Here is a 23,513-nt window from a genome sequence, read left to right as displayed (position 1 = left end):
TGCTTCCCACAGAATGCACCTCACACACGCACAACAGTGCCACACTTAAGCCGACACCACAGGAAAAATTTCCTCCTTCTAGAACTCCCTGACGAAATATCTGGCTTTACCTACATGGCTGACTTTTGAGTATGGCAGTCTTGGACTTACGGCACCTCCCTGGAAGCCTGTTAATCACTAGCAGGACACAGTGGCTCACACCTGTCATCACAGCCCTTTAGGAGGCCAAGGCAGGAGGCTTGCTGGAGCCCAAGAGTTCAAGGATGCAGTGACTTCTGATTGTACCACTGCACTCTAGCCTAGGGGAAAAAGACCCTGTCTCAAAAAAAAAAAACCCACACTAAAAGCATTGCTACACAGTAAAGAAACAAGAAATTCAGGATGAATGACAAGCAGCCAGCACTATTTTCTAGACAATTCTGAAATAAGTATTTTGATTAAAGCATAACCTTGTCTCACAAAAGCCTGGCACGTGGATCAACATTAAAACGTTCCCCATCCTAGACTGCACTTACACAAACCTAGATGGCATAGCCTACTACACACCTAGGCTGTATGAGAGCTTATTACTCCTAGAGTACAAACCTGGACAGCATGTTACTATACTGAATACTGTAGGCAACTGTAACACAATGGTATTTGTGTATCTAATTACAGTAGAAAATACCTTGTAATTATATGGGACCACTATAGTTTATGTGCAGTCTTTGACATGTAATAATGCAGAGCTCTGTATCAAAAGGCTAACCATGTGATGGTGTGGTAGGACAATGTACAATTTCCCTTTTCTCTATTTTCTAAATTTTAAATGTGAATTTTTACCTTTACAATTTTCTGTAATAAACATTGGAAAATAAACATTGAAAAATTTCCCAACTTTTACACCAACTTTCTTATTCACCAGAGGGAGTTGTGACTTTTTTTGAGACAAGGTCTTGCTCTGTCAAACAAGTTGGAGTACAGTGGCACGATCTTGGCTCACTGCAGCCTTGAGCTCCTGGGCTCAAGTGATCCTCCCACCTCAGCATCCAAAGTAGCTGGGACTACGACCACCACACCCAGCTAATTTTGTTTACTTTTAGTAGATGAGATCCCACGATGTTGCCCATGCTGATTGTCAAACTCATGGCCTCAAACTATCCTCTTGCCTCAGCCTCCCAAAATACTGGGATTACAGGAGTGAGCCATCACACTCAGCCAATTAAGTAACTCAATTATTGGAAATACCGAAACCTCAATGACTTACCCCATATGCAAGGCAAAATCTTATATTCCCAATTCACACATAAATAATTACACGAGAGATAAGTCAAAAATGCTTCCTTTATTACACAAAGCCAATACTGCTACTTCTAAGTTCAACTGTTGGTGCATCTCTATATCGTTCCAAGTGTTACGCCCGTGATATGAACAATGACCACTTCCAAATGTCAGTGAACAGTGGCTCCCTGTGAGTGTCATCATGGTACCTCTCCCCATTGCACACGAGTCAACAAACTGCTCTAGAAAATTAAGTTCTCCCAGGCCCAGAGTAAACATATACTCGATATTCTTCCATACTTTATTATACCATAAGAAGCAAACTTCTGAAGGAGATACAACTAAAGATACCACAGGTGTCCTAGTTTGTCAATATTGTTTTACCATTTTCATTAACAAAGCAGATTACAATGTAGCCCTAATTTGCATTATAATTTGTTACAAGACACTGCACATTCTCCTGAAGACACACCATGATTTCCAAGATGCCAGGTCACTCTCCCAATCAGTAAATGGTGAGCTCACCGGCAGGTGCAGGGCTACTTCCTGTATTCCAATGATGTGCTTGAAATAGTGCTTTTGCAAGATCAGCGTGGATTATGTGGACACAATTTTGAGGCAATCTCCATTACACATTTGGTAGAAGTAAAAGACTGCCTGATTTAATCTTACTATTAGTGTATTAGTGTTGTTATATTATAAAGACATATTATATTCCATTATTCTGCTTAGCTCAAGGAAGAATAAAGAATTTGGGCCAAAATTATAACCAGATTATGAGCAATTTTCTAAGCAAAAGAAACAAAGTAAATGCTGAGATTAATAAAGATGTAATAATTCTCTTCACATGGCCTTTACTGTTTTGTGAACTGCATAATTTAAAATCCTGAGCTTAACAAAAATCTTTATAAATCAACTCATCAAAACAGGCATATGGCCAATAAGAATTTAATTTCACACCAATAAAACTTTAGACTTTATTTAGGGGCTGTTTGCATATGTTTACAGAATATTTCGTTTACTCTAAAAGATGACGAGACAGCTCCCCCTCAGTGAGACCCTGGCCTAAATATATTTGCTTTATTTATATAGCAAGAGGATAACATTAAACATGGAAGCTTTCAATTTGTGGCACTGAAAGACCTACACAGGGCATCCTTCAAAGGCTACAATTAAGGATCCACCTAATTTTTCAGCAATACAAGCCCGATTGAGATCTTCTGGTCCATTTGCTTGACATTCATGTTTTATGCCTAGAGAGGAAAAACAATAATTCTATTTAGAATTATGGCAGCAGTTTATCTCTTTCTCTAAGATATCAAACTTTTAAAAGACCAGTTCTAATCTGGATAAACTGAGGTATATACAAACACAGAATACTACACAGTAATGAGAATAAATAATTGTAACTACATGCATCAAGATAGATGGGCCTCACAAACGGCATTCACTGAAAGAATCCAGATTTAAAATGCATATATTCTATTATATATATAGGTATAGCGCACACAATCAGCCCACACTAACCTACGCTGTTAGAAGCCAGGGTGCTGGCTACCTGGAGGAGGAAGGGCAGGCAGAAAGAAGTGCTATGAATTAAGGGAACAGCACCAGGGAGGCTTCTGCGGTGCTGGTCATTAGATTAAGAAATAACCATTATGTTCGCTCTGAAAAATTCATCACATTCTACAATAATTTGTGACATACACTTTTCTATAGATATGTTGTACTTCGCTACAAAGCTAAAAGACAGGTCTAGTAAAAAAATTTTCTTGGTTTTTAAAATATAAAAATACAAATTATTTTTGATTGCACAGTTGATTTTGTCAACTGTATTGAAAAGCAAACAGCTGGCTCTTCAATGGTATTACACTACACATTTATAAATCGATCACAATGAAAACTATGTGAAATATGTTACTGACTGCTTTCTTAGAACAATTACACTACCAACTGCAAAAACGAGCTCAATTATGGATTACATACAGTAGCCTCTCTGTAAATGGCCACTGTCTTTTAAATAGCTGCATGGTTATTCCCATCATTTAAAGACCATTTATTTCTCAAGCTGCTGAAAGCACAGGAGGTCAGCTTTTGAGCTACTCAGGACTGATCTGAGAAAGCCAGTGGATGCTTTCATTAGAAAAAAAGGTACCATGGTCACTATCTTTTTTTTTTTTTTTTTTTTTTTTGAGACGGAGTTTTGCTATTGTTGCCCTGGCTGGAGTGCAATGGCGCGATCTCAGCTCACTGCAACCTCTGCCTCTTGGGTTCAAGCATTCTTCCTGCCTTAGCCTCCCAAGTAGCTGGGATTACAGGCCCGTGCCACCACGCCCGGCTAATTTTTTTTTTTTTTTTTTGTATTTTTAGTAGACAGGGTTTCACCATGTTGGTCAGGCTGGTCTTGAACCCCTGACCTCAGGTGATCCACCTGCCTCAGCCTCCCAAAGTGCTGGGATTACAGGTGTGAGTCACTACACCCAGCCAGTCACTATCTTTTATTATCACCAAATCAAGTGTGCAAAGCAATTCCCTTTACTGAAAGGCAATGCAGAATAAAGATAATAAGGAATCCACTCTGAACCTTTTGGTTGGGCTGGGAAAGTGTTGAAGCTCAAGGATTTAAAAGCGTCAGTTAGCAATCCAGTGACACACTTCTGGGGGGTGCCAAACATCAAACCAAATGCACGAAGAACCTGACCTGGCAATAAACTATGCAGCAGCAAGGCTCGGGAAAGGAAGCAAGAATTTTTTTTCATAACTAAAAACAGGCTAGGGCAAACCTGTTCTACCATGAGAATATAAAAACCAGTGACAGTAAAACAAACAAAACAAAATCAACACCAGGCCAAGCCCTTGTGACCTTGGCTCACTCAGCTGTTTGGAAATAGCCATGGCAGGAAGGTGGCAGGGCAAACTCTTAAACTAAAACTCACACATGAGACCAAGTTTCCCCTTCTACAGCTGAGAGAATCAAGGCCCATGGAGGTTAAGCAGTTCTGGCCAAGGCCACACAGCAGTTAGACAGGCTTCGCCCTCAGTGCAGGCCTTTGGGCACTTGCCCCATGCATGTTCTTTCCATCATACCAACATTTTCTCCTGGCTGAAGTCTGGCCAGGCCATCTCATCAGGATCCCAGTCACCCAGTGGCAAGTCAAATAGAACTGACCAGCTCAGGAGTGGGTGCACTTTCCTTGGGACACAGATGAATCAATTACCTAAAATCATGCCATTCAACAGTAAAGCTGGAGAAAAGAGTATCCTTTCTCATTTAGGTACATCTCCCTTTTGCAACTTTATTATAACAACTACATTCAAAGGCAAGAGCAAATTTACTATTATGTCCAATGTTAAACAATCAGTCTCCACCTCCTACATGAGAAAACCGGCAGCACCTCAAACTAGTTTAAAACCAGCCTGAATAAACGATATATACAGACAACGTCAAGGGTAGAGTTATTAAACACAGGCTGGGAAGACTCAGAGCAACCAGCACAAAGCAGAAGATACATGGAAAGCCAAGTTCAATCTTCTGCTTTTCTCAAAACAAGTAACACTTCTCCCTTGTGCCTGAAGCTCTGCAAAAAAATAAGGTGCTTCTCAGAAAAGGTGCTGCCCCATTCTGGGTGTTCACCATACCTCTACATATTCAGAGGTAATCTAGAACATACCTTGAAATTTCTTTTTAATTGCATCCTTGGAGCTTGCATAGATCATTTTACTTTTCAGAGGTGCTAGTTCTGGTGCCCTAGATAGAAAGATGCCAAAAATGAAAAAAGTGGTTTAGAGAAAGTACAACTTGCATCTTGTCAAACATTTGCTTCAGTGTCAAGGGGAGAATCCTCAGACTCTCCTGAGATATTTTTTCTTAACTGCACATTTGTTCTACCTCCCCGGCAGCTCAGAGAGGAAATGCTACAGATAGGCGTAAGTAGAATTACTCAGGTTGACCAGGGTGGGGAAAAAAGACGAGAACCACTGGTGGCAAAAGACAACCACCAATTAAAAATCAGATCACAGTGGCCATAATGAAAGAACCAACACTGAGTACTGCACTGTATAACTCAATTCTTTTTCTTCAGAATATTTCTGTTCATTTATTATTAATAAAGGATTGGATTCAGGCTAATATTTACACAAGGTTTTTGACAGTTTTTCTTGTTGGAAAAAAGTTTTAAAATACAGAAAAGTACAGATAATAATCTGTAAGTACGTGTGACCCAGAATTAAATGCTAATATTTTGGCACCTTTGCTTCAGATCGTTTTCTAAAAAAGAATAAATCAAAAAAAAAGGAAAAAAGAAAAAAGAATAAATTACAAATAAAAGTCCTTTTCTTAGACTTCCCCAGTCCCTTCATCTATTCCAATAGCAGGTTTTGATCCCACAGGTACTTGTTTTCTTAGTCTAACATAACAATACATGTTTAATTATCTGGGAGTCCACGTTTCAATAATTCTCTTGAAAAAAATATTAAATCCACTAGTATAATCTCATGATTCTAAATACAGCTTTCACAAAGATTTCTAAATGGCAACTCACCAATAATTATGTCTTGTCAATATTATTACTATCTTGTATTTATAAAATTTGAGCATGTTCTCCCTCTTGAATGGAAGCGTGTTGGAAGAACAGCATATGTATCACAATACCTTCAGCAGCAACACTGAAGAATGACTAGTAACGGACAGAAACCCTTGTCCCACTCAGACTGCTTGCACGTGAGTCCTTTTTTCCTCTGTACGCCAACCCACAAGCCCACCTCCATGCCACAATGCTAAAATATCATAGAGAAGATGCAGTACAGTAAGTCCACACTTAACATTGCCAATCGGTTCTTGGAGCCTGTGACTTAAAACAAAATGACATATACCAAAACCAGTAATTTTTTTCTCAATGTTATAACAAAACTACATTGAAGGAAATGATGCTATTTGAGGACCTGGTGTATGTTGCTTTGCTTAAAGTTGCAGTTTTGAAGAGCCTCCTGGAGGTCATTGAGATATTACTGTATAGCTAAATACTTCTGAGCATTTAATAATTCCATTTAGCTGCCACACTTCGAGGACATTCAACAGTCATGAGCACTGGCATGTGGACCTCACCTAGTGTACCCCTTACCCTAGTGAGCAGAGATTCTATTCTTGGGAAAAAGGAAATGGGCAGTCTGTCTCTCAGAGGCTTATTCCTCCCAATCCTAAGGTCCACTGAAGGAGGCAAAGTCATCATAACCTCAGGACTGGCAGATGTTTGAGCTACAGAGTGGGTACTTTTTGTTTTTTTTTTTTTGAGACGGAGTCTCGCTCTTTCGCCCGGGCTGGAGTGAGTGGCACGATCTCTGCTCACTGCAAGCTCCGCCTCCCAGGTTCAAGCGATTCTCCTGCCTCAGCCTCCCGAGTAGCTGGGACTACAGGCGTGTGCCACTACACCCAGTTAATTTTGTATTTTTAGTAGAGATGGGGTTTCACCACGTTGGTTGGCCAGGATGGTCTCGATCTCTTGACCTCATTATCCTCCCGCCTCTGCCTCCCAAAGTGCTGGGATTACAGGAATGAGCCACTGCGCCCGGCAAAGTGGGTACTTTTCTTATGAAAATAGGTCAGAAACATAAAAAAGCATCAGCTGTTCTGATTTTATTCTAATCAAATTGTTAAACTACTTGAAGAGCTGCTCCTTGGGTGGAGTTTGTTATAGAAAATGGCTTTAATAAGTTTCTACCTTTTCTTAATAGTGCAAAATAAACCATTGCACTATCACTAAATTTCCTTTTCTATTATTTTCCAAATTTTAAAAAATAAGAATGTATAAATTTCATAATTACAAAATACATAAAAAGCAGAAAAAATACCTGTAAATTAAGGAAATACTGACCAATTTAAAAGCCTAAACCATTAGCTGGCCTATCTGCCACTCAGCTGTGAATGCCAGAAAAGCAGGGACTTAACAACTTCACAGCTGTTTTCCCAGGCCCTAACACAGTAGCTGGCATGTAGTAGAAATAAAAGTTCAATAAACGCACCTTCATTCAAATCTTCGTTAATTTTCAGTCTTACGTACCCGCTTCAATGGACTCTAAGCTGCCTGAATACGTACACCCTGACCTCATATTTGCATTCCTCACAGCAACTTAGTTTAATCAAGTGCAGTAAAAGCTTACTGAAATAGAAGTGAGGTGTGACCTCGAGTATCTTCCTTTTTAAACCTCAATCCTCTGCATCTCCTACTCCCATATCCCTTACACTCCAAACTATTGATGGCACACAGCTAAAAGCTAAGTCCCTCCCTGCCTTGCCCCGACTCAGGCCAAAGTATCAAGAGAATCCTTGCCCCTCTAAAAAAAAAAAAAAAAAAAAATCAGGTGGTGTTACCATTTCTCCCTCCCCTTGGAAACTAAAGAATTGTATTCCTGGCCATATCAAGGAATGTAGTATAATATTCAATAAATGAGAGATCCAGATGTAACTTTTTCTAAAGCTGCATCTCAAATACTGACTTACCTGAAAAGACCAGAATAATTAAACAACATTTCAAGAAAAAGGCCATAAAAATAACTTTATAGCACTGTTTCACTATCTAGAGTAACACTGACCAACAGTTTTCTGCAGTGATGGAAATGTTCTGTATCTGTGCTACTCAATAAGGTGGCCACCAGTCAGATGTGGCTACTGAGCATCTGAAATGTGGTAATTCATTCAGCTAACAAACAGAATTTTTAATTTTAAATAATTTAAATAGCCACATGTGGCTAGAGACTGCACTACGAAACAGGACAAATGTAGAGTGAATTATAGCAGGGAGGGAATGGTACCAACTTCTTCAAAAGTAGCAGGCCACAGAGGCATAAGGAAAGGGTATATATTTAAAAGAGCAGAAGGCTGGTTCCTGGCATAGCTCATTGGAAAAGTAGGGGTTTGGCTTATAGTAAGAAAGTTAAAAGAAGTGGAAATTTTAGCTTATAAAAGCAGTACATTTAGAGGATGCCTCCTGTCCTTTCCCCATGACACACACACCCCCCACCCCCCCCCCACAATCAATTACTGAGAGTCATATAGCAAGTAGACAGAAAACAGTCAAAATTTAGTTTTGGTCCCATAAACATCAGCCCTGGTAACATTATGAAACCTATAAATAAAAATTAAATACCAACTGCAAATAGTTTGAATAAAAATTACTTTGGTGCTGGAACTGGTTTTCCAAGTGCTAACAAAATAAGTTTTACAGAGGCTCAATATTTCTAACATGCTTACCACAAAAAAAACATCAACTCTTCTTTTCTGGATTCTTTTGTTTCAAAGCTTGCATCATACAAAGCATAGCGACAATCTTTTTCAGGAAGCATTCCCACGAAATGCTTGAAAGGATCAGTTATGGTTACACCAACATCTCCAACCAAGATCTCTTTGCCTTCTTCTACAATGATGCACTTTTTGTCTGCACTGAGACAAAAAATGACAGCCTTCTTTCTTTTCTTGATTTCTTCTGGTGTGGAACATTTACGAACTTTCATGTCATAAAAAATGCGACATACTTCATCAGCTACTTGCACTCCTGAGGCCTATGATGAGAAAATACATGAGAAAAAGACTTACAATTTTTATGTGCCAAACGTAAAACACTAAATTCTGCTTATAGATTGGCATATATTTAACATTTTACAGGTATATCATCTAATTAAAAAACTAGAAATTTGCCGGGCGCGGTGGCTCAAGCCTGTAATCCCAGCACTTTGGGAGGCCGAGACGGGCGGATCACGAGGTCAGGAGATCGAGACCATCCTGGCTGACACGGTGAAACCCCGTCTCTACTAAAAAATACAAAAAAACTAGCCGGGCGAGGTGGCGGGCGCCTGTAGTCCCAGCTACTCGGGAGGCTGAGGCAGGAGAATGGCATGAACCCGGGAGGCGGAGCTTGCAGTGAGCCAAGATCACGCCACTGCACTCCAGCCTGGGTGGCAGAGCGAGACTCTGTCTCAAAAAAACAAAACAAAACAAAACAAAACAAACAAAAAAAAAACTAGAAATTTGAGCTGTAATCACTACTAATTTCAGACATCAAACTTTTTAAAAGATCACAAATATATGCCATTCATCACTACCGCACAGGGGTAAAGAAACATTCAACTATAGCAGCCTCTCCTACCCTAGAATTTTAAAAGAAGTGTTTCCTAAGGTGCTGGGTTATTTTCTTCTTATACAGGTTGCTTAGAGCCTTGACCACAGGCAGATCATCTTCCCAGTCTGTATGCTGATGACACCTAAAATTCCTTTCGTAATACACAGTAGCCGGTCATAGCTGCTAGATTGGGAAATTTTCATCCCTACAGCATCTCTTTCCCTAACTAAAAAAAAGATTAAGAGGTCTTTGCTCTACTCACATTTCAAAATTATGTGATCAATATTCAGTATTAGTCACCTGCCATTAAAATTTCACTTAAAAATTCCAAATTTTAAACTAAGATTAGAATAAATAAGAAAATGTCTACTGCTATAATAAAGAGGGTAGCTTAATTCGGGATTATACTGACCAGAAAAATAACCTTTCACTATGTTATACTTGCTATTCTGGGACAAAGCATAGTTAAACAAGATTTTGATAGCACAAGACCTTAAACCAGTTTTTAATTTTTTCATCTTGAGGAATTTGCTATTTACATTAACTTTACTATATCCATAATTTTTAATGCTTCATTAACTACTTTGTTTTGCATGTTAGCTTTTCTAAAGCAAGAATTATAAAGCCCAACAAGAGATGCCCAGGAGGCTCTGCCAGTCATGGTTGAACAGCACTGAGGATGATCAGACTAAGGGAAGAATGCAGACGATCAAATGTGTGATTGTAGGAGATGTGGCTGTAGGCAAAGCCTGCCTCCCCATCAGTTATACAACAAACGCCTTTCCTAAGGAGTATATCCCCAATGTCTTTGACAACTATTGCACCCAGACATCTGTGGATGCCCAAATCATCAGCCTGAACCTGTGGGACACCACGGGCCAAGAGGAGGAATATGACCAACTGCAAATGTTCTCCTGTCCCCAGACCAATACCTTTGTCATTTTTTTTCCCCACTGGCAACCCATCCTCTTATGCCAATGTGAGGCATAAGTGGTACCCAGAGGTCTCCCATCACTGCCTCAATGTATCTGCTATGCTGGTAGGCACCAAAAGGGACCTGTGGAGTGACTGTGAGACAGTGAAGAAGCTGAAGGAGCAGAGCCGAGTGCCAATGACTCCTCAGCAAGGCCCCTCCCTGGCTAAGCAGGTGGGAGCTGTGAAGTATCTGGAATGTTCAGCCTTGATGCAGGAAAGGGTGCATGAGAGATGGGATCTCGTTATGTTGCCCAGGCTGGAGCCTAGTGGCTACTGACAGGCATGATCATAGCGCACTACAGCCTTGAACTCCTAAAATTGGGCAGTCCTCCTGCCTTGGCCTCTCAGATAGCTGGGACTGCAGGTACATGACAAAGCGCCTGGTTACTTTCTTTCTTTTTACTGTTGAATAATATTCCATTGTTTGGATATCCCACATTTTCCTTGTCTATTCATCAGTTGCCAGACATTTGGGTTGTTTCCACTTTTTGGCTAGTAACACTGCTACAAACACTCATGTACAAGGTTTTGTGTGGACATGTTTTTAATTCTCTTGGGTAGAAAACTAGGAGTGGAATTGTCGGGTCATATGGTCAACTTAGGTAAAATCATGCTTTGAGTCAAGAATAGTATCTTTAGACTGGGTGTAGTGGCTATGACTGTAGTCTCAGCACTTTAGAGGGAGAGGGCAAGAAGATCACTTGAGTTCAGGGGTTTGAGACCAGTGTGGGCAACATAGGGAGACCACGTCTCTAAATTTTTTTTAATAAAAAGGGAAAAATGAATCATAAGCAATAGAATTTAAATACTAAACAATGGAAAAACATTAATGATACCCAAATTAATGTCAAATCATTTAAGAAATAAAAATGCACAAAAGATAAAAATAACCAACAGAATGAGAGAAAACATCAGAAAATCCTACAAGGAACTTGTCAGAATAAAGAACCCTTACAACTCAATAATAAAAAAAGGCAAATACTTCAATTGAAAAACAGTTAAAGGATTTAAATAGACAGTTCTCCAAAGAAGATGTATAAATGGTTAACAAGGATATGGAAAAAATGCTTAACATCAATAGTGATTAGGGAAAAGCAAATCAAAACCATAATGAGATACCTCTTCACTTCAAAACCATAATGAATCACCCACTAGGAGGGCTAAAATAAAAAAGATGGACAATAACAAATGTTTGTGGGGTCATGGAGAACTTGAAACCCTGATATGCTACTGTAGAACTGTAAAATGGTACAGCTGCTTTGGCACGCAGTTTGGCAGTTCCTCAAAAAGTTAAACATCAAGTTAACACCTGACCTAGGAATTCCACTCTTAGGTATATATACACAAGAGAGATGAAAATGTGTCCACACCAATACCTGTACACAAATGTTCATAGTAGCATTACTCAAAATAGACCAAAAGTGAAAACAACCCTGAAGTCCACTTAGTGATTAACAGATTTTTAAGATGTAGTATATCCACACAATGGAGTATTTCTTGGCCATTAAAACAATGAGGTACCGATACATGCTACAACAAGGATGAACCTTGACAAACACTGTGCTATGTGAAAGAACCCAGACAGAAAAGGCACCTATTGCATGATTCTATTTATATGCAATGTTCAAACTGGGTAAAATCAATAGACAGAAGGTAGACTAGTGGTTTCCAGGGGTTGAGAAAAAAAGGGAATGGGAGTGACTGCTAATGAATATGGGATTTCTTTTTGAAGTAATGAAAATGTTCTGGAAGTTGACAGGAGTGATGCATACACAACCGTGAATATACTGAAAAACCACTGAATTGAACTGTACTTTGTGAATCTACTGAAAATCCACTGAATTGAACTATACTTTGTGGTATGTGAATTATACCTCAATAAAGTTGTTACAACAAATACCACGTATTCTCACTTATAAATAGGAAATAAATAATGTGTACACATAGACAGAGTGTGAAATAATAGACAATGGAGAGCCGGGGGATGAGAAATTAATTAATGGGTAGAATGTATGTTATTGGGGTGATGGATACCCTAAAAGATCCGGCTTCACTACTACACCATGCATGTAGCAAAATTACACTTGTACCTTCACAAATTTATACAAACAAATAAAAAATAAAGTTGTTACTTTAAAGCCTGTGCAAGAATTCTGGGAGAAAGACACACTAAGATCCTAGCATTTACTTAATATTAAGGTAACTGGGCCATTTCATCATCTCATTCATTAAAGATCTCTAAATAATACACTCCAATGCCATCTACTCCACATTTTCTGTTCATAAATGAATATTCACTCTAATAAAGTGGCAGAAACAGAAAATTAAGACTAGAAAATTCATAACTACACAATGTTAAGCACATTCCTACTTTAAAAAAGCACTTTTCTTAAACCTTTTACTGCTTTAAGAGTATATTTCTGATCTTTACAATGTATCTTATGTTAAGCAAGTTAAGAATCTTCATTTTGCAACAAATGAACAAAATGTTCAAAGAAACAAAAATTGAAGAACTAGAAACAGACCCCAATCCCTCCAACTCCCTAGTCCATAATGTTGAAATCACATTTGACCCAACAAGCAATTTCTAAAAGCATGAAGGCAACCTTTAAAGCCTTATATTCAATCGACCAATATTTGAATACATCTGTCAATATCCAAGCATCTCAAACATTCTAAATTCTGATTTATAAATTAAATCAATGATTACTAGTAATCGAAAACAAAGTGAATGTGTATTCTGCAATTATAAAACAGATAAATCTCAGCCAAACCTGGCTGTAACTTACAAGCTCCTTAAAAGCCTCAGTAAGGAAGAATTTTGTCTTTTTTTCTATCAGAAATGACGTCTGTGGAGGTTTCTTATACCATTAGACACTTGTGCTTGAGGAAATTAACACTGAATACTGTGAAGGAGAAACTGGCACAAAAACTGGAAGCAGAAAACCAATTTTGAGACAATTTCAAATATTCAGAGAAGAAATCGCTGAACTACAGCAGTGAGGTTAAAAACAGAAAAATTCAAGGACATGTCAAAGTCAAATCAATATAGCTGAATGAGACACAGAAGAGTGGTATCAGACGAGCCCCGGGATTCTCTTAATTAGTGACTAGACTGCGATATATGAACAGAAAAGGAAATATGGCACAGTATGACACATCAACTCTGAAGATTGCGCAAGACATCTACGTGGAGATGACCAGACAGCAGTGGAAATACGAGCGTGGATTTCGTTGGAAGGCTTCACCTAATACATATTTTGGACTAGCCCACACCAGGGGGTCACAAATATTAAGCAGCAAATCTAGTTTCTCACCATTGAGTACGTAAAAATTAAAAAAAACAAAAACAAAAAAACCCATCAAGGACACTAAAAAGAGGTAATCAGAAAACTAAGAAGAAAAAGTAAGGAGGAAGAAAGCAGCATCTTAGAAGCAAGGGAGAATATTTTAAGGAGGAAAGTCATCAACATCCAATTCTGCAGTATTTGAGAGAATGAAAACACACCTCCAGGCTTGGCAATTGGGTCTCTGAACATTTCAACAGATGGGAGAAATGGGACAGAAGTCAACCATAATGGACTGGGGACCCATCGGGAATTGAAGAGGTAAAGACAGAAAACGTAAGATGGTTAACAATGAAGGAAAAAGGGAAGACTGAATGCTACTTGATGAAAGTTGTCTTATGATTGGGGCGATGTAACTGTTCTAGATGTTTAAGAACTTGACGCCAAAACAAAACACAACACTGAGTACTTACTACTGCCAGATACTTCTAAATCAAAACAATTCTATGAGATAGCCACTATCACTATTTGCATCTTTTTTTTTTTTTTTTTTTTTTTAAATGAGATGGAGTCTCGCTCTGTCGCCCAGGCTGGAGTGCAGTGGCGCGATCTCAGCTCACTGCAAGCTCCGCCTCCCAGGTTCATGCCATTCTCCTGCCTCAGCCTCCCGAGCAGCTGGGACTACAGGCGCCCGCCACCACACCCGGCTAATTTTTGTATCTTTAGTAGAGACGGGGTTTCACCATGTTAGCCAGGATGGTGTCTCAATCTCCTGACCTCATGATCCGCCCACCTCAGCCTCCCAAAGTGCTGGGATTACAGGCGTGAGCCACCACGCCTGGCCTGCATCTTAAAGATGCAATTTTTTCTACTGAGGCATAGCAAAATTAAATAACTTGCCCAGGGTTACAGAGGAAACAATAGCAGAATTGGGATTTGAACTCTGGCAATTTGGTTCCAGAGGAGATACTTTTTTTTTTTTTTTTGAGATGGAGGTTCGCTCCTGTCACCCAGGCTGGAGGGCAGTGGTACAATCTCGGCTCACTGCAACCTCCACCTCCTGGGTTCAAGCAATTCCAGAGGAGATAATCTTAATCATTCATACAATTAACAATGTCAGAGATCTAAAGACATGGTTAAGATCCACAGCACAGATGGGAGAGTCAGTCTAAGAAAAAGATACACATTTTTTTCTCTGAAATAAGGAGGAAGAGAAAATGACAGTTTTGAGGTGGAAGGAAGATATACTGCCAAAAATTGTGTCTGAAAGATTCTATTTTCTCTGTGAAGTATAACGCAGGAGGAGTAGGATGGGTTTGAGGGCACTCCTTCAATCTACTACTACTAACAATTCAGAATAGCTATAACGGGGAGTTCCAAAGGGAACCACCTAAGGACAATATAAAGGGCTCTGGGGACCTCCAAAAGATCAGCTGAGGTGAAGGGGTGGGGGTGGTAGGACAATGCGGCAGAAAGCAGAGGCTGACGGCAACGTGGAAGGAAAGGACGAACTCTGCATTCTTCCTCAGAGACTTTACCCAAGCTCAAGCTTTCAATCATCTAAGCCAAAACTGACATGTTGTTCAGACTTCTGCTCTTCTGAGCTTCTAGTCTTTACATTCAATTTCCTATCTCACATCTCCAGTTGTTATGTCTCAAAGGCATGTGATGCACAACATGTCTAAAATAAAAAGCAAGCTGGTCCATTTCTAACCAGTCTTCCTTTCTCAGTAGCTATCACCACCCTTCTAGTCACATAAGGCTCCAAGCCTAAGAGATGTTCTTAACAACTCCTCCATTCCCCTACTCTTTGGATTTTCATCTTTCTCTGAGACATTCATCTCATTTCACCCTCAGTCCAAGCTCCCATTGCCTCTTACCCAGCCTGCTGTAACTTCTCAAGTGGTTGTAGAGGAGATAGATTAGGATATGTATACATCATACTGTTTTCTCTTCTTGGCTGAACAGGAAAGACTGCATTCCCCAGCCTTCCTGGCAAGCTGAGTAGGCTATATGACCGAGTTCTGCACAGCCAAGCTGGGCCCAGTTATGTAAACTACTTCCAGTCCTGGTCCTTTAAAAGTGATCTTTAAATATACTAAATACAGCTTTTTAGATGTGAATCCTACCACAATAAAATGATTTTTAAAACATCAAAAATTAAATAAAACTTAAAAAAAGTGATCTTAAAGCTCTTCTTTTTCCCACCAAGATGACCTTGGTAGGCATACTTCACAATGGAAGAAGGCTGCCCAACCCTTCTGGACTGTATGTGACAGAGACAAATCTTTACTGTGTTAAGTCATTGAGATTTTGAATTTAATTTGTTATTGCAGTTCTAATACAACAAGATTGCCCATACCAACTGCCCATCACCTTTACCCTCCAATTCATCCTCTACATAAACATGAATCTGATCACCATACTTAAAACAGTCCAGTGGCTTTCCATGGATCTGAAGGTAAAAAATAGCAATTTTTTTTTTTTTTGAGATAGGGTGTCACTTCGTCACCCAGGCTGGACTGCAGCGGCATGATCATAGCAAACTGCAGCCTCGCATGCCTGGGCTCAAGTGCTCCTCCCACCTCAGCTTCCTGAGGACTGGGACTATAAGCATAAGCAACCATGCCCAGCTAATTTTTTAAATTTCTTTGTAGAGACAAGTTCTCACTATGTTGTCTAGGCTGGTCTCAAACTTCTGGCCTCAAACTATCATCCTGCCTTGGCCTCCCAAAGTGCTGAGATTACAGGTATGAGCCACCATCCCCAGCCCAATAATGGGCTCCATCTGGCTGTACCTACCTCTTTAGCCTTCTCTTATAGACCATACACTCTGCAATTTAATGTTTAATATGCTCCACCTGGCTGTACCTACCTTGTTAGCTTTATCTTATAGACCACACACTCTGCAATTTCACTACCCTGGCTTTCTTTCAGTCATTTGTATTTGCTATGCTCCCGCCCACTTCAGGGCCTTTGCTCATACAATACACCCTACCTAGATAACACTTCCCTACAGTTCTTTAGCTAATACTCTTCAGAAGTCAGATCAATTCCCACTATGTAGAAAAGTCTTCTGCATCAAAACCAGTATCACATGCTCCCATAAGATCATGGATCTCTACCACACAACACCTCCCACCACTTCAATGCTCTATCTTTAAAATTACTTAGTATCATCTCCTTAAGAAGGCTACAAGTTCTTAAAGACTGTAAGTTTCTTAAGATAAACCGTGTCTGTCTTATTCATTATTGTGTTACCCTGAAAAAAAAATCACAGATGAGTCAGATGAATCATTAGTTTGACTTATGGAGAAGATAAGGACAGCACATATAAAGCTTCAATACTTGGCAGAATATACATTATTCCTTCATAAACTCCAGTGGAAGGGAATTTAAAGAAAGTAGCTTAAACAGAAAGGCAGGTCATCAGGTAGAGTTTCATGCTGACTTAAAAGCATTCTAAAACAATGGGACTGAAAGGATGAAAAGACTGCTCCCGACAAAGAGAACCCAGCAAATACAACATGAGAGGAAGATGAGGGAGAAGGAAACTGGAGACTCACATCGGGTTGAGATGGAAGAGGCCTCCAACAGAAGGTTCAGGGTTTTGGAGACTGGATATTTTTAAAAAGAGTAAGAGGAACAGAGTTGTGCTTTGGGAAAATACATGAAGTCGTGCATAAGAGAACAAGAAGAGGAAGAGAATTATAGTAGGCACTCCAGCTAAAAGGCTAATTCAGCAAGCAAGGCAAGAGGTGCAAAAGGCCTTTGCTAGGGTAGTGGCAGCAGCACTAAGGAGGAAGTGATGGGTGCTGACACTGCATAGGTGCAATCAATTGTAGCTGATAATCACTGGACTGGGAGAGGGGAGGTGGAAAGGAAGGAGTTGGTATGGTGATCAGGAGGCTAATTAATAATGCCAAATGCTCACTTTCCTTATTTCTCCACTGTGGTGGCTTTGATATTAGAGTAGTATGGCTCTTCATGACTAGTAACACTATATACTAAATTTTGCCTGCAAAAATAATAAAAAACCCCACAAGGTATAGTATATGTTAGATTTAGTGAATATACTTAAATTTACTATACTATGGTTTACTTACCACATCCTTGAAATAGCACTGAGATAAAAGAAATAAAGATTAAATAACTGGTTCCTAGATTCTTTTTTTTTTTTTTTTTTTTTGAGATAAGGTCTCTCTGTGTCACCCAGGCTGGAGTGCAGTGGTGTGATCATGGCTCACCGCAGCCCTGACCTCCTGGGCTCAAGCAATCCTCCCACCTCAGCCTCCTAAGTAGCTGGGACTAGAGGTACATGCCACCACACCCAGCTAATTTTTGTATTTTTTATAAAGACGGGGTTTGCCATGTTGCCCAGACTGGTCTCGGACTCCTGGGCTCAAGTCATCTGCCTGCCTTGGCCTCCCAAAGTGCTGGGATTACAGGCGTGAGCCACCATGCCTGGCTGTAGTCCCTAGGTTCTTGAAAATGATTTTTATACAGTAAAACGAAAACCATGAGGCAGACTGACAGAGCACGGAATATGAACCCTAAAGCCCAGCTCAACACTGCCCAGGGCTCTGACCTTCTTCTAAACTCCATTCTCCTAGTGCCTGTGTATTTCCTCTCAATAACTTGGTAGCTCTGTTACGTCTTTGCCTCTAGTGGGTGTACTGAAAATCTGGGGTAAAGATTAGTAGGATGGAAAGAAGATAATGATTAAAGTAACTGCAATTCATTAACAGCGCAGAGACCAGAAGAAGATATCTTAAAGCACAAAAATCATGAGAGTAACAATCCATCCACATTCCTCTACTAACTAGCTATGTGGTCACCTTAGGCAAGTCACTATCTCTGAATTAAATTTGTTCCTTTAACTGTACTTAGGGGAGTGGACTAGATCAGTTATTATCTAACTTTCATGTGCATAGGAATCACCTGCAGATTTTAAAGACTGACTCAGAATATCTGGGGGTAGAGTCTGAGAGTCTGTATTTACACTAAGCTTCAGGTGATGATCATTAAGATTGCTTTGAAATTTCATGAAACAGAATAAAATTGTAGCTCATTGCTATATAGGCTTCCTTGCCTACAGGAATAATTTTTATAATGAAGCAGTAGTGATAAGAGTATTGTATTTTACTGATACTAGTAGGCCCAAAGTCAAAGCATTTTTTGGGTGTGCCATGGACTCCTGGCAAAGCCTATGGGCCCTTTCTGGAAACAGTGTTTCAAATAAAATAAAATATACAGGATTGCCAAAAAAAAAGTCAATTATACTAAATAACAGTTTATCTATGATAATAGTTAAGAGTTCCTGTATTCATTTTGGATGATTTGTTATCACAAAGCAACATCATGGTGAATCTTAAAACAAAAGTGGCTGTAACACTAATATACAGAATTATCTGCTTTACACTATTCACTATCTTTTTACCTAAAAGATTCTTTCCTATCAGTCCCATTCTTTTAGTATTTCTGTGTTGTTTGTTTTTTGAGGGACAGGGTCTTGCTCTGTTGCCCTAGCTGGAGTGTAGAGACACAATCATGGCTCACTGCAGCCTCAATCTCCTGGGCTCAAGCGATCCTCTTACCTCAGCATCCAGAGTAGTTGGGACTACCAGCAAACACCACCACACCTGGCTAATTTTTAAATTTTTTTGTAGAAACAGGGTCTCGTTATGTTGCTCAGGCTGGTCTCGAACTCCTGGCCTCAAGTGATCCTCCTGCCTCAGCTTCCCAAAGTGCTGGGATTACAGGTGTGAGCCACCATGCCAAACCCTAGTATTTCTCTAAAATGTTAGGTTATTACATTTAATTGCTCATTTGTCAAGACACCTAAACTTTATTTTTAAAAAAGCAAAATCAAATTGTTTTTACTTAAAAAATTTTCTAAGAGGTACTGATATTCAAGTACACAGTTTTAACAATAAAGACCATTAAAGGACACTCTGAACATAGCACCAAGTTTGCTGCACAAATGGGAAGGAAAATCTTGAGAGTAAAAATAGACTGCTATCATAACAAGAGCTTTGTGATTACCTTAAAAAGATATGTTATCCACAACTTCAGTTTCTCCAGTGACCACTGGAGAACAGTTGCTCTTAGAGCTCCACCCCCATGTCAAAAAGTAGCTGTTAAAAGTATGGTTCACAGCATTTTATCTCGCTAGACTACCAGTTTTTAACTTGTTCTCAAATCTGTCTGAGTCTCCTCTGGCACAGCTTTTGTAAAATAATGATTCAGAGATTAAATCAATACATCTGAGGCCCTGCCTGTATACTTAAGAATCACTCAGTGTAAGCTTCTTTAAAAATGTTACTACTCACAGAGGGAAGTAAACGTTACAAAAAATATAGAAAACTGGGTATTTTACAGTTGCAAACGACAGAACACAACTTAAAAAAACAATTCTCTCAATTCTAGCACACGGATAGTAACCTTTGAAACGTGAGCATTAAATTTTTCTAATTTGAGTTTTGTAAACAACTGAACCAGTCCAAAAGCTAAATGCAATGACGGCTTACAGCAGTCCCTCCTAAACCAAAAAATATCAGAAATGGTGGTCTTTTTCCGTACTACTAAACTCAAGTAAGACACCTGACCTTGGCTACAAAATTAACGTCAACTAAACTTCACATGATCCTTATTATTAATAGAGAAAACAGGATGACAGCTATTTTAACTACCTCAGAAAATTATTAATTAAGAAAATTATTTTTCTAAGGTAAAGTATGAAATATTTGAATGTAGGATACTGCAGACAAATACAAATTTTCAAACTGGCAAAAATGTCATCAGCGTCTTTCTCAATCTACCTACTTCTACCAACTTCTCAAAGGAGTTGGGGAGTTAAAAACTGGGTTCGCGATTCTACTTTATTTACACCATGCCTTGCACAAGGGCCAACAGAAACAAAATGGCTAATGACAAAATATTTGGGCTTTTGGCTGCTATAACTGATGCCTCGGAACAATAATGCTGAGACAACAAATAAAATGAGAGTGACAACTTCTTCAGCACATTTCTGCTTCACAGAAGTGTTCAGGGTCTCACAGGTCCTATATTAAGATGCGGAACTGGGCTGGGCGTTGCGGCTCACGCCTGTAATCCCAAAACTTTGGGAGCCTGAGGTGGGCAGATCACTTGAGGTCAGGAAAGCAGCCTGGCTAACATGGTAAAACCCTGTGTCTACTAAAAATTAAAAAATTACCTGAGCATGGTGGCATGTGCCTAGAATCCCAGCTACTCAGGAGGCTGAGGCAGGAGAATCACTTGAACCCGGGAGGCGAAGGTTGCAGTGAGCAGAGATCACGCCACTGCACTCCAGCCTGGGCAACAAAGCAAGACTGCCTCAAAAAAAAAAAAAAAAAAAAAAGGCGGGGAGGGAGGGTCGGGGGTTGAATATATACATCTCCCTACCAAAACTCCACTTAAAGTATAAAAATGGGATTAAAAAGAAAAAGAACATAAATCCACCAGGACAAGGAGAAAAAATATGGAAGTTCAAATAAGGAAGAGTGAAATTGGTCTGAGAAGCACTGAGATCCCTAGACTCCCTCCTGAACATCATCCTGCTGCCAGCCCTTTACCTCTGCAATTCTGGAGTTTATTTTCTGGAGAGGGTAAATAGTAGTTCTGGACTAGTCAACATACTGAAAAAGAGGATACAGGTGACCATATGTAAATGAGTGCTAAGACACTCTCCCCACCACCACCACCACCACCTTGAAGTCATGACTTACTAAAATCCTTCGTCCCACTGTTCTAGAGAGCCCTGCTGTCAAACAGAACTTTCTGTGATGATACAAATGTTCCTTTTTTTTTTTTTTTTTTTGAGACAGAGTCCCGCTCTGTCGCCCAGGTTGGAGTGCAGTGGCACGATCTCGGCTCACTCCAAGCTCCGCCTACTGGGTTCACGCCATTCTCCTGCCTCAGCCTCCCGAGTAGCTGGGACTACAGGTGCCCACCACCATGCCCGGCTAATTTTTTTTTGTATTTTTAGTAGAGATGGAGTTTCACCATGTTAGCCAGGATGGTCTAGATCTCCTGACCTTGTGATCTGCCCAGCTTGGCCTCCCAAAGTGCTGGGATTACAGGTGTGAGTCACCCGCGCCCGGCCAAATGTTCCTTTTTATTCCCCTCAATTTAGAGTTTATTTTGCCAGCCTTAAGGACATGCTGATGACATAGCCTTAGGCGGTCCTGAGAACATGTACCCAAGGTGGTTGTGTGACACACTGACTTTACACATTTTGGGGGGGCAGAAGTTACAAGCAGACATCAATCAATAAATGTAAAGTGTACATTGGTTAAGTCTGGAAAGGTGGGATAACTCAAGGGAACATTCCAGGACACAGGGGAATTCTGTAAACCAAAAGTATCAGAGACAGGTCTCATTCAAGTTAGAAATTTATTTTGCCAAGGTTTAGGACATGCCTAGAAGAAAAGAACCCAGAAGCACAGAAACAGTCTGTGGCCTATGCCTTTCTCCAAAGATGATTTTGAGGTCTTCAACATTTAAAGGTGAAACATGGCTGGAGGGGAAAGGAGGGTATGGTCATACACTGTGCAAGAGAAAAAAAGCAAGTAGGGAACGGTACATTATATACTGGTCTTGTGCTCAGTAAATCAGCACTTTACATAAGGTGAAAACGTTCCTTTTCTGCACTGTGTAGTATGGTAATCACTACCAAGTGTGGCTACAAATTTTATTTTAAATAGCTTGATATAAAGTAACACATAAAATTAACTCTCTTAATACCAAAGTAGTATGTCTGGAGTAAACAAATTTATTGACCATATTTCATAGTTTTCTGCCTCAGAAAACAATGTATTATTTAGCTTTATTGATGACTGCTGTCATCAGGAAACTCAGTTATCACGTACACAATGACAGACTAATGCCTCTAATATCAAAGTCACTCAAAGAGGAAAAAAAAGAAAAAAAAAAAAGAATAATGCCTCCAAGGGTAAAGACTTCAATTCTAGTTTACTACAATTAACTATGGTTAACTATTTCTGAGGGCAAGGAAGAAATCCTGGGAGAAATTCAGATAAACTCTTTTTTTTAAAAGTACTTATTCTGAGTGTTAATTTGGAAAGAGTCAAAACAACCAAAATGAAGGATCATCATAAAGTTTCATACAAGAGAGCTTGACTTAGCCAGGTGTGGCAGCACATGCCTGTAGTCCCAGCTACTCAGGATGATGAGGGAGGATCACTTGGGCCCAGGAGGTGGAGAATGCAGTGAGCCAAGATCACACCACTGCACTCCAGCCTGAGCAACAGAGAAAGACCTTGTCTCCAAAAAAAAAAAAAAAAAAAAAGGGTTTACTTTTAAGAAAAAACCTTAATTTTTACAGATGGCATAAAAAGAGTTTTTTTTGTTTTTTTTTTTTTAATTCCTTGAGAAACAAAAGCCTAGTTATTGGGGAAGAAGTGAAATAATGGATTTAAAATACAAGGTTTACGTAACATCAATAAAGGTAACTTCATTTTATGTAACAATACTACACACAAGGCTATTTCTGATTTTACAATTAACAGGGAAAACTGAGCAAGTCAAATACTGAATATATATATTTTTAAACTGGCTGTGTTCTTCTCAAAAACAGAATTTGTAACATTTAACCTTAGAAGACCTTTTTAACTAGAGAAGAAAGTGTAACACAGGGTTGAATCAGACTTACTAAAATCTTGTAACTTGGGCAAGTTAGCTAACGTCTTTAATCCTCAGCTTCATCATCTGTGAAATGTGAATTATCGTACTGCTAACTCAAGAGGATTGATTAAAACAACACACATAAGGCCTTCTATGCACTAATCAAAGACTCTTACATTATTAACCAGAAAATCTGATTACAGCTTCTTCTACT

At 39.5% G+C, this 23,513-nt stretch overlaps 1 protein-coding gene across 4 annotated transcripts in view; it reads right to left on the bottom strand.

The window, feature by feature from the left end:
- Positions 1–1,305: 1,305 nt before the first annotated feature.
- The window catches only part of DSTN (destrin, actin depolymerizing factor), a 36,654-nt gene continuing 14,446 nt past the window's right edge, over positions 1,306–23,513 (bottom strand). For 2 of the 4 annotated variants that reach the window (XM_025398281.1, XM_025398279.1), the window contains 3 exons: positions 8,507–8,814; positions 4,932–5,008; positions 1,306–2,513 (listed from right to left, as the gene is read on the bottom strand). In XM_025398281.1, coding sequence (XP_025254066.1) covers positions 2,404–2,513; positions 4,932–5,008; positions 8,507–8,814 — 495 coding nt within the window. In that variant the 3' untranslated portion in view covers positions 1,306–2,403. Of the gene's footprint in view, positions 2,536–4,931; positions 5,009–8,506; positions 8,815–13,135; positions 13,748–23,513 lie in introns of those variants that run through there. The other 2 variants (XM_025398282.1, XM_025398283.1) reach the window with 2 other exon arrangements.

Source organism: Theropithecus gelada, chromosome 10, assembly GCF_003255815.1.
Source record: "Theropithecus gelada isolate Dixy chromosome 10, Tgel_1.0, whole genome shotgun sequence".
NCBI lineage: Eukaryota > Metazoa > Chordata > Mammalia > Primates > Cercopithecidae > Theropithecus > Theropithecus gelada.
This window is presented reverse-complemented; position numbering and strand designations above follow the sequence as displayed.